Genomic DNA, 16,976 nt, shown 5'->3' on the forward strand with positions numbered 1-16,976 from the left:
GCAGTTTTATTGACAATTTGCCAGTGGACGAGTTGTCCGTTCACTAAACCGTAGCATGCTCTGAGAAACCTGAGAAACCTGAGTCAACACAGCAAGAGTTAAATTGTTTTCTGGACTTATTTCACTATCATTTGTGGATTGTTTCTGCTCCTGACGTGACTCCTTCCAAATGCAGTATGGCTATGAACGTGCAACGATTTTGCTACGGCAGCCTGACTAAAGACGAGAGAAGATGGCAGACGATCAGAACTGGTGAGCTCTGCATTAAGTCTCACACTGAGATTTCTCTCTCCACTGAATGAAATCCCAACAGAGAAGTGCTTTGCTTACTCCACATAGCTCCGCTTGCTTTACCATGGGAAGCCATTAACTGACAGTACACGGCTTGAGGTTATCCCCATGGGTGCAACAGCCTCTGGGATATACTGTGTCTGGTGCAGAGATGAAGAGGGCATGACGCTAAAGAGATTAGTTATTACATTGTGAATTTCTGTTAGAAGAATAAGGTTTTTAGAGACTATTAAGGGATACACAGGAAGCTAAATAATACAAAGAAGGGCTTAGCAGGCTGTTGGATATCCCTTTACGCAGGGTAGGAGGTGTAGTAAGTGTAAAAGTGAGCACAAAAGCACACGTAATGACTGCATCACATGTTTGCAGGCACTTTTGGGCACATTCACCATCCGCGCTGAGTCTTCGCTGAGATGGGCTGAAGTGTGAACGTGGTCATAAATCACGCTGCTAAATTAATATCTCAGCAAAGAGTTGCCCTAGATAGATGAAAAAGCAGACATGCACACACAGAAAGTGAGTACACATCCTCCCACACTTGTACAAACTGCATGTTCATCTGTGTTAAATTTTCACGGCGCCTCTGCAGAGCCGCGGCACAACTCCACAGTGTCAGTCTCCTTTTGCCAGGAGGGTGAAACGACTGTGTTCAACAACTGCATTCGGGAGAGGAGAAGAGAAAAAAAAAAAAAAGAAACTGCTTAGACATGTGCATGTTATATATTTTCAAGTTGTTGGGCCGAGTGCAGAGGTATGAGTTTGATCGTAGATTTATTCAGGATATGTATTTAAGTATGACACCCCCCCTTCCCTCCCCCTCTGTGTGTCTGTCTGTTTGGCATTAGTTTCGAAGCCGGAGACTTCTGAGAGTGTCATTGTCAACACATTTACTTCACCATTGCTCCTGCTTGTCAGAGAAGCTTAAGCATTATTTGCCGCAAAGATAAGTAGGCCCTTTCCTGCAGTTGCCTCACAGCAATGAAATGGTGGTGATTTTTGAAGAGATACATCCCCCCCCCCCTTCTACTTTCTCCCTGAACCTTCTTCACGTACCCCCCCCCCCCCCCCCCCCCCCCTCCCCTCACAGCAATCTCATCTGCTCTCGTGCACAATTGTAAGGCTGCTGCGAGGAGCTTTCGCTTCTGCAATCACTTCACATTTGTTTCAGCGATTGATTTGCTGGCATGTGAGGGGAAGGAGAGAATGAGCGAGTGGGTAGGCAGCGAGCGAGGGAGGGAGGGAGGGAGGGAGGGAGGCAATGGGGAAGTCAGAGGACGTGCAATGCCAGGCTCACATACTGTCACCATGACAACAGACATCACTTCACAGGAGCAGCACTTAGGATGCCTGTGTGGGCTGAAGTGACATAGTTGAAGGTTGGCATTAGCCTCTTGTGGGTGCCACAGCGTACCAATCCTCTTCTGGCTTGGTTTCTTTTTATTTGGGGGGGGGGGGGGGTTGTTTTATTTCCTCCGCAACGCGGCTAAAAGGCACCCTGTTGCTCCTGTCAGCTACCTATTGGGATTACGGAGAGATTTGTACTTCATGTGTTTAAATGCAGGTCCTGCCAGTTTGGCTTAACAAGGACAGTTCAATTGACTGAAATGCATACGGGAAGACAGGAAGAGACATTCATATTCAATGAGCCCCTTTCATCGTCTGCGTCACTTTGAAGTTTACGAGCATGTATAATTCTCTGTGATTTGAAGTGATGCCAATCATGGAAATGATAACTGGAGATACAGGAACACATCGTACACAGTAAAACAAATCCGTCTCAGCAGTTGAGTCTGCAGTTCAATGACACAATCCTGTAACTCTCAATCACACCATTTTTAAATGATTCGTTGACAGTAAGTCAGAATAGATACTCCAGAACCGACATACTTAATACTAACCTGATACAAAGACTTGATCAAGTTTAAAAAGCACCGTTTTGATCTTGTCCCTATGAGCTCATTTATCTTTCTCTTGGTCCATGCCAAACGACTGTCAAAAAAGTTATTTTTTCCAAGATCAAATCCCCTTCATTCGTCTTCCTGCAACACAGTATCTAACGTCTGATGAGTCATTCTGCACTCCAGACAATTCCTAATTCTTTAGCCAATAGAAAAGCATGTGCAGATTTTCATAGTGTCCTCTGTGCACCAACAGCAGAGCCATTTTCATCAATTAGATCGAGCTGTTGGGTGTGTGATGCAAATCCAGATTGGTTGGCTACAGAAAACATTTGCATGCATTTTTGCATTTTAACTCAGAAACCCATTTATCAATCAACAACTATAATTGACTGTCGACCACATTGTCTCATCATTAAGGGTGAACCAGAAATAAGTTGTCTTCATCCATGGCGGCTGTGGCTCATTTGATTGGTCATCTTCAAATCCCATGACTGGCATTTCGATCTCCCATATCACTATGACCAGGTGTTGAAGTGTCCTTGGGCAAAAGAAAAAACAACTCCAAATTGCTCCCAGTGGTGTGCGAGCACCTTGCACAGCAGCTGTCACCATTAGTGTGTGCGTGTGTGTGTGTGTGTGTGTGACTGACTGATCTTGTAAGGTCGGTTGACAATGTGCTATTTAAAGAGGTCAAATTATGCAAAATTCAATTTGTAATGGTTTTCCAAATCTAAATACGAGTTCCCATACCCAGGAATGACGCCCGAGAAGTGAAGAAAATCTCTCTCCCTGGCTTGTTTCAAGTTTTAATAATGTGTGTTCGAACAAGCAAATCAGAAATCAAACCCTATATAAAGCTATCGGGAGTTTAGCCAGTCCTAATCAAGGTCGGCTCCCCCTTTGACCCTTCCACAATCAGGCAGCTCTGCTCTGGCACATGGGACCATGAGAGGAAGTACTCCCCCCCTCTTCCCAATATGGGCATGTGTGGGCAGAGCCAGCCCAGCTCACAGCAGATTGTGAATGCAGCTCATATGATGTAACATTCAAATGGATGAAAATCAAGAAGAAGCAGTGCTGCTACTGCAACACTACTATAATACCAACTACTCTGATTACTGGCAGCACCCATTCCCCAGTCAGCAGAAGTCCAGTAACTACAAACAGGAGTTGCTCTTTCTTAGTGATAAGAGCTTTTGCTAATGCTAATGGTCAGGTCTGACAGAAGAAGTCTCATTCCGACAGATGCCAAAAACAAAAAAGTAACAAGCCCATTGAAAATTCACTAAATTTAACTAAGGTACACTATAACCCAACAGCAGAAATAATGGGGTTTCAATCTGGACATACCTGATCAGACATGAGTGGGAGATGAACTCTATGCAAAGCAGCTGTTCAGATGAAGTTAAATGAAACGGCAGCAGTCATATCTGAACGTATTTATGGATTAGAAGTCAAATTATGTTCATTTACTTCTTCATTCACTTCTTACATACTGCATGTGCTGAGTTTAGTGTGATCTCACCGGAAAACTTCAAATCAAATGAATTCAATGTCTGTACAATGTAATAGTTGGTTGTACTGGCATGCTTTGACATATAGACAGAAAAGCTTAAACTGACACTGGGTCCGATTTTAAATAAAATTCTTTGCAGGAGTGCAGGAGCACGTTCAAGTACCTCAATTGCAAATAGAAATAACACAATAGAAATAAAAGCAGTAACCTCCAGCTTTCATTATTTCTATGGTAGGCGACAAGGCTTTTGAAACTCGCTCTCTTGTATCTGTCGCTCACACATTGTGCTGTGTGTCAGAGCTCCATCAACTGAATGTAGCAAAATGTATCTGATAATTCTTCTGGCCATTCTTTCCATTATTCATATTTCAGATGTCTTAAGGTTTTGTTTTAAAATACTAAATTCTTGTCTCATATATTGATGGATTGAATCCAGGTGGAGTTAATCTTTGAATGCAATGCTGTAACAGTGCCAGGAGTTTGCATTTACTTGCCCATATTAGAGCTCTTGTCAGATCTTAATGTGATAACATGACGAATTGCCCTATTCAGCCAAAACAAAACAAGAAAAGCATAAGAGACGAGTCAGCCCATTACTGTTTTTCTGTCTCTTCAGGTTCTCTGAGAAAATAGATCTGTGAGCCGATTCTACTTATGAAAAAAACACTGCAAGCCCTTATCTACTAAGTACCAACATATAAGGTCAATATCAAAATTGAAAATAGAAGTCGCGTCAGGTTGCCATGAGCCCCGAGTCTGAATAAATTCATAGTGGGTATAAATTTGTACTTGTTATATCTATAGATGCAGCCTCGTGCTATGGTCAGTGATATTAAATGTATTGCTTTATGTTTTTTAAAGATCAGTGGTCATGCCTGATGCATTACACAGTCAGCATCGCGCACACGCACGCACACGCGCACACACACACACACACACACACACACACACACACACACACACACACACACACACACACACACACACACACACACACACACACACACACACACACACACACACACACACACACACACACACACACACACACACACACACACACACACACACACACACACACACACACACACACACACACACACACACACACACCTCATCAATGAGATGTGCTGCTGATGTCCGTTTTCTGTCATCATTCTGCCATCAACTATCAAAATCATGTATTTCTGTATTTCGCGACTTTGTTCATTTATGTTCCTGCTTGAAAATCATGTTCCTGTCCAGATAGAGCAGCTCAGAATCGAATAACAGTTGGGAGTTGTTTGAATCAGTGTGATAACTGTATGTAGTACTATGTAACATTAACAAGGGTATTGTCTGCTGCCCCCCCCCCCCCCCCCAATCTTCTCTGTTCTCTCTGTCTGTGAGCGTCCCCCCCAGCCATCCCAGCTTCCAATAAAGGCAGCAACAGGGGGAGACTCCACTCAAAAACTATTCTGACACTGGAAGGCTCTCAATCACAATGTTGTTTACCCAAACTGCCGAACAGGACAAGGGGGCAAAAAAAAGAAAAAGAAAAAGAAAATGGTAGAAGTCTGTTCTCAATTATTGATAACTTGCGACCATTTAAATAAAAGCCTGTGAAAATAGCAACAGGGACTTTGGAGGTGATCTCAGAGGAAGGCACACTGCCGACTTATCCCAGGGATCTACAGCTGTCATGTCTTACACTACAACTGCAGCAGCAACACTTTTGACCAGTCGGGCTTCTGAAATTGAGATATTGCAGTTTTAATTTATCGAGGTTTAACCATGTGTCTGTCACCATCAGGAAATTAACACTATTACAAGAAGTGAAATCAGTGCAGATAAAAGCCCAGCTGCTGTACAAGGTAATATTAGCAGGGCCAGGGTTGACATTTAAGATTTAAATCTTGTTTTTAATGATCGAAATGATAAACGGGCACATAATTGGAATCTCTGGAGGCATAAAGAAAAATACCAGTTCTGGGTTGGTGCAGGCTTTCTCTGCAGGTTAGAGGCCAAACAAGACTTCATTAAAAGTACAGAATGACTAAATAAATGCAGACACAAGGCTGGTCGAGCCATGCACCAGAACAGGAGTTAATGAATGAATGACTACAAGATCATTAGCAGCAGCTTTCTGTCCTCGGCACTGTGTGGGGCAGGACAAGTAGCTCAGGGTTTGGGGATGTGGGCTTAACAGTCCAAGCAGCCAGCCAGGTTACAATAAGCTTCTTTGGTCCGCAGTAGGGATTTGCCCTTGAATGATCCAGAGGTAAATTGTGTTCCTGAACTCATCCAAATCCTCACAGTAGAAGGAGAAAAGTATTACAGCTGTTCATGATGTGTGCAAAGTACCCCAAAGCTAAATAATACTCCCCCCTCCCCTCCAGTTTTGATCACAAATCATGACGAGAAAAATTACATTCTGACAGAAAGTATATTCCATTCTTCATGGCTGTGCACAACTCTGTTTGCTTTCAACTACGCGGGAGAAAAGAGGGGAAGGAATAGCTTATTTTCCATGCAGAGGACATTGTGATAGCCAACAATGCTGCTAAAATCCACACTACTGTAGAAGCCCAAAGCTTAGAGATCCATCATTTTCTATTTTGCCTACAGCCAAACTAGACACAGCTGCATCTTTCAAAATAGCTGAAGGGGGCACAGAAAGGCCAAATCTGAGAGCGGTATCCTTTGAGTACCACACAGGCACACATGCTCCACAACTACGGGTCGACAACCCACAAGTGCAACCTCATAGTTTCACATCAACACTGCAAGTTAGAGAGATAAAATTATTCACTGATGTATATGAAAGTGATAGCTGCCGGGTAAAAGGGTTGCTGTGTAGCTCTGAAGAAGCTTACTGAAGTCTAAGAAAATTGATTTTCATACCGATATTATCTTGTTATCTCAGACTTCAGTTGAAAACTACAAAAAGACCTTTGTAAAAGCAATATAAAGGCTGAAAAACAAGAGCAATTACAGAGTGTTCCCATCCTAGGAAGTGCAGGAGTGTTGGTGGAGTTTGAACCAAATTGTAAAGGTTGGATCATCTCGGCCTCTGTTTCTCTGCAGACATAGTTTACAGCTTCATTTGCATCCAATCCAACCTCGCTGCAATATCCTGAGATAATGAAGTTTTGTTTCCAAAAACATTTGTTTCACCTTAAATCGCTTTCGGTTGGAGCACTTAAACTGTTGAAAATTATCCATTGAGTACACAGTACAGCGGGAACGCTTCAGTTCAAAAACATTGTCTCTGTATACTCAGTGCCAGTCTCAGAGGACAGGGTCCAAAGAGAACTGACATTCGGTATGATTAAGTTAGTGCGATCTGAAACCCCACCCAGGGGTACGTAGCAATCCCCAATGTGCACAGGAAAGTGTTCCACTGCAACAAATTGCTTGTTCGGTGCCGTAGTCAGCTGTATATCCTCAATTGCCTCTGATTGAAGCATATACTGTAGACGTCCGTCCGCTGTTTCCCCAAGGGAGTGCAGGGAGACACAGGAGAAAGAGAGAGAGAAAGACAAGCAGGGAATGGGGACTGGGAGTGGGAGGGAGAGAAGAGATAGAGTTATCCGTGGTCTCATTACGGTGGGAAATGTGAGGGTCCCGATCCAAGGGAATGATGAAGGACTCTGTGGAGGAGGCCTCTGAGAACCAACAAAGACGGCTTTAGTTTCAGTGGCAGAATGCATTTGCATAGCTTAGAAGCCAAAGCGTCTGAACCGGGGCTCATGAAAAGAAACCCCAGCAATTGCTTGGACTTCAATGCAAACGAGAGGGAGAGAGAGAGAGAGAGAGAGAGAGAGAGAGAGAGAGAGAGAGAGAGAAGGAAGGAGGGAGAAGTGGAATGGGAGAAATAGCAGTAGGAAGTTTTTCCTCTTCAGTAGCAAAAACATAAACGAGATCAGGAACATCTCCACATCCCATGGAGGTTGTCGCCGACTGACTTTGATACAAAGAGAAACATACTGAAGGCGGTACATCTCAAGATAAAGTAACAAGCACCAAAAAAAAAAAAAAAACATTTCCAAGCTATCATAGAAGTCTTGTTCCACTGCAGCCTTTTGATTGTATTATAGAAGAAGAGTTTGGTTGTCAGCAACATTATACATAAATGCCATTGGAGAATATTTAGCAGGTTTGTAGATAAATCCTAGAACAGCTCCACTGGCTTCAGTACATGCATGAGCCATGATTGGCAGTGAAATCAACATGGTGGTGTGATCTCCCGAAGAGAGGATTTTGTGCCAAAAGAGAGAAGGTGAAAGAAAAAGGAATGATTGAAAAAAATAAGAAAAGAGGGGAAGAGAGGAGAAAATGTTGTACTCGAGTGGCATCTCTTTTTTTCCCCCTCTGTGGCCTGGAGTCATGGAGGGATGACTAGCCTTCATCAATCGTATTTAATGACTCTAGCAGCACCACTTAGCACACTAGTATGTGATTTCTTCATTACGACATCATGATTTCACCATTTATTTGACGGTGATGACGTATGGCTGCGCTGCAGGAGAGAAATAATCAGTAAGAGTCTCTTTTTCTAGAAATGCCCCATTCATGCGTCAATTCTTCGGTCAATTTAGAAATCGGGGAAGATTATGACGGAATCTGGCGGCATGCATATTGAAATGAAATCCACTGTGAAGGAATATCCAGCGCTATGTGACTGCAGAGATATCATGAGTGAACAGTCTTGAAGTAAGCAGGTAGCTTTTATCTGACGTTCTGTACGACTTCACATATTATTCAGCCGCACACCTGCTGTCCTTCACCTGTTGTGCTAAATTCCCACACTGTCCATACCTTGACTGAATATAAAGTGTGGAAACACAACATGCATGCAAATGCATGGCCTGTATCCATAATGCATGTTAACTTTTGAACTTGGGCAGTCATTTTTTATTCTGGCTGTCTGCTGTGAGATATGCAGTATGCTTTAAACATGAGGTGTATATAGATCATTGCCTATGGCTTTAAAACATTTCAACTGAAGAGATTCACAACTTTGGGTACATAAGTGTCCTATCTAAAATACAGTAGGGGAGATGAAGCAAGACAGACGGAATGTAAATCTTTCTTGATGCACAGTTGCTGCAGAACAGGTTAGGCATTATACTGTTGTGGGTGGGGGGGGGGGGGGGGGGCAGGAATGATTACACTCAAGGGTATTTTCAGGCTACATGCAAACACAGATAGTGAAATGCCCAAACACTTCCATCTGCTGCACTCCCCTGTCCCTTCTGCTGCTGCTGCTCGAAGCCCAGCAGTCTATACATACCACTCAGGCGAACGCCACATCAAGCATTATGGGATATGATTCCTTCTAATGAGCTTGCGTCTTTAAGCGTGCTCACGCCACAGCGCGGGCTGGCTTGCTCACACTGCAGCTTTGATCATGCGATCACCTCTGATAGCTAACGTCATGCCTGTCTGCCTTGAATACATGTCCATCTCGGAGAAGGCCTTTTAGTGGATATCGAATCAAGTAAAGGCAATTTCTTGAGACACCTATGTTTGAGGAGAAGCTTTGCCCTCAGGCTTAATGCGTATCACTAGAGGAATCCACAAACTCCAAACAACACCACCTGTACGGACATTTTACGTCGCTTAATGTTGCAGAAAGTTTTTAAGATGAAATGAAAATTAGATATTCCCCCATGCTTTTCAAGACACATTTGACTGTCACCACTATCTTCACAAAAGGTTTTAAAAGTGGGACAAATGTGGTTTGCTGGAATAACTGCACCCATGTATAAGCAATTATGCCTCAGCTGCACTGGTCTGTGCGATGATTTATTATCTTATTCACTTCCACCCTCAAGAGGAAAATGATGGATCAAATCCAGGTGCGCTGACTGGTCATATGCAACACCATGACCGTTCCTGTCACGCTACTCACACTAACCTTTCCTGCCCCATCATCTCTGCTCATTCAACACCATGGCAACAAAAAGGCCTTCAGTTGCTTGACAATGGCCTTTGAACCATCTCAATCCCATATTGCTGCTTGACCTCACAAGCTCCCCTGCCCAGCCTTTGCTTTGGCCGTAGCTATTGTCACCTTATGGGTCAGAGCGGCACACCTCAAGGCCTCCTCCCTCCTCCATTGTGAGTGTACACCGGGTCTTTATGTCGTAATAAAGCCTGTACCACCAAGACCACTACTGCTGCTGGAAGCCTGGCCATTCATATTTGATATGATCTGTGCCACTGGTTGCACAAGCAGAAACAGGACTGTGTGCTACTGTATAAGCAAGTGTGAGGAAGAGAGGGACAGACAGACAGGAAGTGGTGGGCAGATCCAACACACATGAGCAACATCGATGACTGTGCATATCCATGCCACTGCTCAACGGGTCCTGATCATGACATTCCAAATTGATTTGTCCTAATGTTAGATAATCAGGACATCACCCTCTTAAATGGTGATCAAGGTTTTATATGTTGGTGTGTGACAAGTCTGTGAGTCTGAAGGCGTCAAGACAAAAATGTGTCAGGTTCCCATGTAACAATCCATGAACGTACCCTAACTAAATTTAGCTTGCTCACCGACCATCGTGAGTGATGGATTGGATGAGAAAGGGGGTTGTGCATGATTGGCTACACACGAGATTTGCTGTATAACCTGCGGGTTGCAAGGAACATTTGGAGGCTCTCACTCAAACATGACATTCAGACCCGGTTCCTCAACCTTGCAAGCTTGCTGCGTAATTCATTTATTTATTGCATTAAGGGGGTCTTCTGATTCTAGGGGGGTGGGGGGGTTAGTGGCCGTGTATGGGGGAAACACCCCCCCCCCCCCCCCCCCCCCACACACACACACAAGGTCATGATCACATTACATTCCAGGAGTAAACAGCATGCACTCACCATACACTCCTTGGCATCGGACATCTTCTACGACGAGCGCCAGCAGCCCCAAAACACAGATAATTAGATCCATCCTCTCACGTTAATCTCTGCATATCCAGCTCTCAACAGCAAGAAGTCATCGGTGTGTCTGAGGTGCATAGACACGGCACAGCTCCGATCCGCACGTCGATTAATGATCTGTTTTCTCTGTGAAGGTATGTACGTGCGCAGGGAGGCAAACGCGCTCAGGTTATGATGGTCGGGATGTAAACTGTCATCCAGTCAAAATGCGGGGCGCTTTTCGGCACAGAGACGCCGTGAAGGATGAAGGGTGGAGGGGGGGAGCGCAGGCAGGAGCGAGGAGTCGTCTGCAGAAAGCCCGGCCTTAGCGCCAAGAAAAAGATATGTTAATAATAATACACCCTCGCCGACTCCACGTAGGTGCGCTCCACTGATAAACCGTGCGGACTTCAGCGAAGACACCCGAGGAGGCGCATGGAGGGGGCGCACAGGACACAACACATCGCTCCCTGCTTTCCAGCGGTGGTCAGGGCTCGCTCCGCGGACGTTGCTGCCGCCGCATGCTGTCACACCGAGCCATCAGCCCCCCCCTCCGCTTCCACAGTCGGTCAAGCTTGAATCTCAATTTTTTTTTCTTCACCTTTCTGGGCGTTGAAGTCGTCAAAACTGCTGCCGTCTGAACCACAGTGGAGGCTAGTGCGCTCACACAGTCACATCACGACCGCAGCCCGACGCGCTGCGCGAGACTCATCTCTCCCGGTGCCAATGACAAGGGCAGGGTCCGGTGCGCCGTGCTGCCGCCGCCGCCGCCGCTGGATGGCTCCTCCGTGGCTGCCGTCGGTCGTCTCGACGTTGCGAGACTACTTCCTAACGGATCCGTCGGACGCCGCTCGCCGGATGTGCACGCCGCGGTGCCAGTTGAGCATCGGTCACGTTGCGCAATACGTGCTACTGAGCGCGCGGACGGCACCGCAACCGGTCCGTGGCTACGTCAAGAGGTGCGTGGCTTTCTGCGCTCATCTGTATGGGAGGCTTCGCTCGGCGTTAGGAAAAGGCATGAGAGGCGCAGCTGCTGGATGCTGAGAGAGAGACAGTGAGAGAGAAAGAGAGGGAGGGAGACAGGGGGAGAGAGAGAGAGAGAGAGGGAGAGAGAGAGAGACGCAGCCATTGGAATTCAGGAGATCGAGCTTTGACAGACCTTTGCAATCACCCCCAAACACACAGTCCACACACTCCTGTCTGCTTATGTTTCACCACGGCTCCTTTATCAGGCAGGGAGGATGAGATGCTGTCTGTCATGTAGCATTCATCTGCTACATCAGGTTCCTTCAGAACCTGAAGTTGAAATGGTGAGATGTCTGTGTTAGTCCATGCAACATACACCACCACTACTACTACTGCTGCTACAGTACTACTTTTTGTTTGCAAAAAGTTTTGAAAAGGTGCAGCTAAGTGGTTGGGTCCTTGAAGGCCCCCAGGGGTCCTGCAGGCTGCTCTGAGGGGGGCACCTGCGAAATCAGAAAATCCTTTTCATTACACTACATTTTACTGTGTCTTGAAAACTCTAAAGTTCTCTCCCGATGATGGAATTCATGCAGCAGTCACATACACGTCTTCAAACTTGCAGAATTATGTGTGTCTAATATAACGCTGAGTAAGTAATGATCTTAAGAGTCAACACAATATAAAGTTGAAACCCTGTGTTTTTCTTCATCACGAAAGCAACATTTAACCTCACAATGAGAAAATCCCCTATTCAAGGCTGTGCAGGGTTTGCATGTCTTCCGTGTGGCTGCCTGGGTTTTCTAAGAGCACTCATTTTTCCACTCACAGTAAAATAACAAACAAAAACAATTGTAAATAGTCCATAGGTGAGACCGTGCACATCCTGTGTCCATCCTTAAACTGGTGCCCAGCAAACATGCGTCCCTCATGGGTAAAGAGAGCAAGAGCACCCCATGTAGGTTCACTTATGTGGGCTTCCTTTATGGGTCCTACTTAGGTTAATAATGGGACATTTTTGCAGACAGAGTAACCTAAAATAGTACCACATGGGTTGACAAATGTAGACATTTGGCATGGGGCCAATATGGCCAATATTTCAGCCTATTTACTACTATCAAAGACCCAATGCACAATTGTTGGCTGGGTGGGATGGGCTCCAGGCACCTGGAACTTTAAATTCATTAAAGCAATATGTTAGAAGGGGCTCAGATTCAATACCATGGATACTTTCATAACAATCATCAGTTAAGACTGTGGATTCACCTCTGTCATAAAGAGTGACAGACACATTCATATGAAGACACACAAGCAAAAGTTATCACTAACTGCATGATAACAATACCGAAGACAGTATAATATGACATTGGTTCCATAACGTTAATATAACGCTAATTACTTTTTGACAGTTTTGTCAGTCAGGCTGAAGAAACGAAATCCAGCATTTGATCACCCTGTCTGCCAAGCTATACATTTGTCCTGACAAGTAATTCATCTGGTAATGCGTGCAAGAGTAAAGGCTTCCCTTGAAGCAAATTATAATAATGTAACATTTTTCCTTGTTGTGACAGAAAAGCAATTCAATTTGAAGCACAAAGACTGTCCTTAGAGGGCCTCTTCTTCATAGACAGTTGTGAAAGTGGCTGCTGGTTTGGCGCCCTCTTCAGGATTCCATTAAACAAATGCAACGCTGCACAGTCAATAGGTGTTCCATCCAGTCTGTCACCAGGCTGTGATCTTTATTGCCTGGTTGCCAGAGTTTGAAACAGACATTAAAATGACATTATGATGTTTGGTTTGTCTCATTAGCTTCCTGTGACCAATAAGCTGGGAGGTTGATATCTGATCCTTAGATAAAGACTTCACCAAAAATAGGTGGGAAGAAAGAAAGTTGAATTTGATTAATGTAAAATTAATTCTAAAATGTAAATGTGAATGTGCGTTTTGTTTTGAGAAGTAGCCCAGTCTTTATAACTCTTAAAAGCCGGCTTTCTTTATTTCATGTTGTGTGCTACGATTACCTTTGTTTTTTAATTACTTCCTGAACTCCTTACATGTAAGCGCACATGTGCATCAGAGTCTGGCAAGTGGAATAAAAGTATTCCTTTTATAGCCAGATAAATACAATTTTAAACAAGTCACATAAGTCACTCAACATCGAGAGTCCACTTCAGCTTGAATTATGTGAAACAGCTCGCAGGTCGAAGGAGGTGGAGTGGCGTAATTTATTTCAACTGTCACTTTTGGGGAAAGTTCTTGAAATGATTGGACACTGGACCTACAGTACCTCATCTCCCAGACAGATACGTTGACTTTTTTTTTTTTTAAGGGGAAAATTTTTTGCGCTAACAAAATATGAGGTTGTCAGAGCGGCTCGTCGACAGTTAAGCAGTTTGGACATGAATATAACTCAGCCGAATGTCCTGACAAGAATGATAGTTGGTGTTTTAGTCATGCGCTGGAGTGTGTGTGTGTGTGTGTGTGTGTGTGTGTGTGTGTGTGTGTGTGTGTGTGTGTGTGTGTGTGTGTGTGTGTGTGTGTGTGTGTGTGTGTGTGTGTGTGTGCTTTGTCACTTATCCTCCATCTGTTTGCTGCTAATCATTCTGTTTATTGCAGTACCTTTGCATCACTCACCCAATATGGACCAGAGTGGGCGATCGCTGGGGAAGCTCAGACTTTAACACCTCATCTGTTATGATTAGTTAAAAAAAATAATAATAATAATATCAGGAAGGGGATCGAATCCCACAGCTGACGTGGCACCACTGTGGGGTAACATTGACCAGCAACAGCTGCCTGGAGCGTCTTAATGTGGCTCCACCTCAGCGTCCTGGATTGGTCAATGTGGGGGGAGAATTGAATTTCCACAAGGGAACTGATTAGTTTAGTTAGTTTAGTTTAGTCTATTGTGGATAAGCCTGCACTCACCTCCCATTCTCTCTCTTTTCACATCCCTACGGGAATACAATACAACCTTTAAATATCCGAGATGTCTGACATGACGACAATGCACTGACATTAATGCAGACATGAAGCCCATTACGTGGCATTGTGAAGGGCCTTTTTTCCATATCATGCACTCACTACGGTTGTAGCTGCAGCCGCATGACATTTGACTAAATTTTGCCCGTCATTCAGTGCATGAGGTGTGGGATATGGTATGAAAAAAGACAGTTTGACATTTTGAGAAATCCTCTCCCGTCTGTGCATTAGTTTTCAAACACAGTTAATATCCAAAATGACGTCACTGTGAAACAAAAGGCCGTCCAGTGGGTCGGAGAGAAGTGTGTGTGTGTGTGTGTGTGTGTGTGTGTGTGTGTGTGTGTGTGTGTGTGTGTGTGTGTGTGTGTGTGTGTGTGTGTGTGTGTGTGTGTGTGTGTGTGTGTGCATATCTGCTCGTGTGATCGCGAATGCGTGAAAAAAGAATATCAAACGGTTATGGCTTTGGTACTCTGACAATATTCTGCTCTGATTGGCATCACACATGAGCAAATCTCAAATGGAACAACATGTATTTTTCCATTCCACTGCCCTAAAAGTCCGATAACAGCCAGCCACCTGTGGAAACAGTCCCACTGACTACTGTAACCAAGGGCCTTGCTTGTTGTGTCTCCCTCCTTGCTGCTGCTTTTACTTGCCAGCATGCTGGCTATAATGTGACACCTGAAGTGGCTCATTACTTTAAAATTTTATCCGTAGATCTCATTTGGCTCAAACGACAGACACACTAAAACTGAAATAAAACAGGCCTGTACATTTTGAATCAAACCCCATTCAGTGCCCCAATCACCTATAATTACCTTTTCGTCCACATAACCTCAAGAGTCATTAAAGAGGGTGTGGAAATCTGCAATATCCAAAGCACAAGCACCCATGGGGGTATGAGATATACATTTTTTGGCTTTCATTCAAAAGCCACACGTATCTAAGTTCCTGCCAAGACTGCATGCATAATAACTACAAAACCTCATTCCAGAGAACCAAGTGTCCCACAGCGAGTCACTGTGATGAAGTTCATACTTAGGAAATGGTTCCCTCTCCAGCCCCAATGTGGATCGTCCAAATGCAGCAGGAAGGAAATAAAAGTGCGTCCAACATGAGCATTTTCACACTGTAGTTTTAGGAAATGCAAAAGCTAAGTGCAATATCCTTTTACTGGAAAAAACAAACAAACATGTGTTTCTCTGGTGTAGCGCCCTCATGAGTCAGTATACATGTTGGGTCGCCCTGATTGCATACGATGCATTTTGAACACATCATATAAAAACAACACAATAGCCAGCACAAAATACCGACACTGGATTAAGAACATTAAATTAATATGCGGTTGTGCCACTGCAAATGAGATGTTAACTCATGTTTGCCAGTTGTCATAGTAACGCAACATGCTTTCTGGCTCAGGCATCTTTAAGGAGCTTAGCTGGCAGAATGATAGTGACAGTCAGAGCAGTTGATGGAAAGATTTGACACAGTAAACAGAGCTCAAAGACACAATTTGAATCTGAGTTCACTGACAAAGCTATAATCAGGCTGAGCAGCACTTGGCTAAAGGCTTAATGGCCAGCGTTTGGCTGCTTGCGAAATATAGATATTCATCTCTGTCTGGGGCATTGCACATTCCCAACATATTGGATGAAAGAACAGCCCGGTCTTGTTCTTTCATTACTCGTATACCTTCAAACCGGCCCAGAGACCACCTGACAGTGGACTCAAGACCCTTGTCACCACATCAGAGGAAGCATAAACCGCATTTGCCATGTTTTTTTTTTTGTTTTTTTTTAATATAAGGTGATTTGGTAATGACTCATGTTCCAGGAGAAATGTACGTGGCTCAAACCTCCATTAGGCCTTGTTCACAAGAAGAAGTGCAATTTACTTGAGCACCTTGCATGGCAGCCGTCACCATTCATGTGTGCATGAATGGATGAATGTGACTCACAATGTAAATCACTTTAAAAGCTGCTGGAGCAGGGAAAATGTGCTATATAATTGAAGTGGGGGAAAAAAACTATTTATGGATGTATTTCTCATTCAATCAAGTAATACACATCTCAACAAGACTTCGTCATGTGTCTTTGAAGTTCTGCCCTTTATCCAAGTGGTTGGACTAATTTAACAGTAAATTCATACTTTTTTCTGTAAAATAATGTCAAATGTCTGACGACTTATCATGCACACAAGAGTGTTTACAAAATCTGAATCCTATTAAATCTACATTTTCAGGTGTCTTCTCCACTAAAGTGGAGCTGTCTTTGGATATTTGTCTGGGGAAGGCGTGAAATACACATTAAGCAAAAATGTTAACTGGAAATCTCAAATATTGAACACAACCCCTAACATTAAAAGCATTATTATCATTATAATCATTGCTCTTTGGGGAACTTTGTCACATTCAT

The 16,976-nt window shown here is 44.0% G+C and overlaps 1 protein-coding gene across 2 annotated transcripts in view; it reads right to left on the reverse strand.

Annotated features, from left to right (window-relative positions):
* LOC308143391 (MAM domain-containing glycosylphosphatidylinositol anchor protein 2) overlaps window positions 1-11,601 on the reverse strand; it is a 189,165-nt gene extending 177,564 nt beyond the window's left edge. For both annotated transcript variants that reach the window (XM_080514174.1, XM_080514175.1), the window contains exon 1: window positions 10,576-11,601. In XM_080514174.1, coding sequence (XP_080370300.1) covers window positions 10,576-10,648 — 73 coding nt within the window. In that variant the 5' untranslated portion in view covers window positions 10,649-11,601. The remainder of the gene's footprint in view (window positions 1-10,575) is intronic.
* Window positions 11,602-16,976: the final 5,375 nt, after the last annotated feature.

This window comes from Blennius ocellaris, assembly GCF_963422515.1.
Source record: "Blennius ocellaris genome assembly, chromosome: 18".
NCBI lineage: Eukaryota > Metazoa > Chordata > Actinopteri > Blenniiformes > Blenniidae > Blennius > Blennius ocellaris.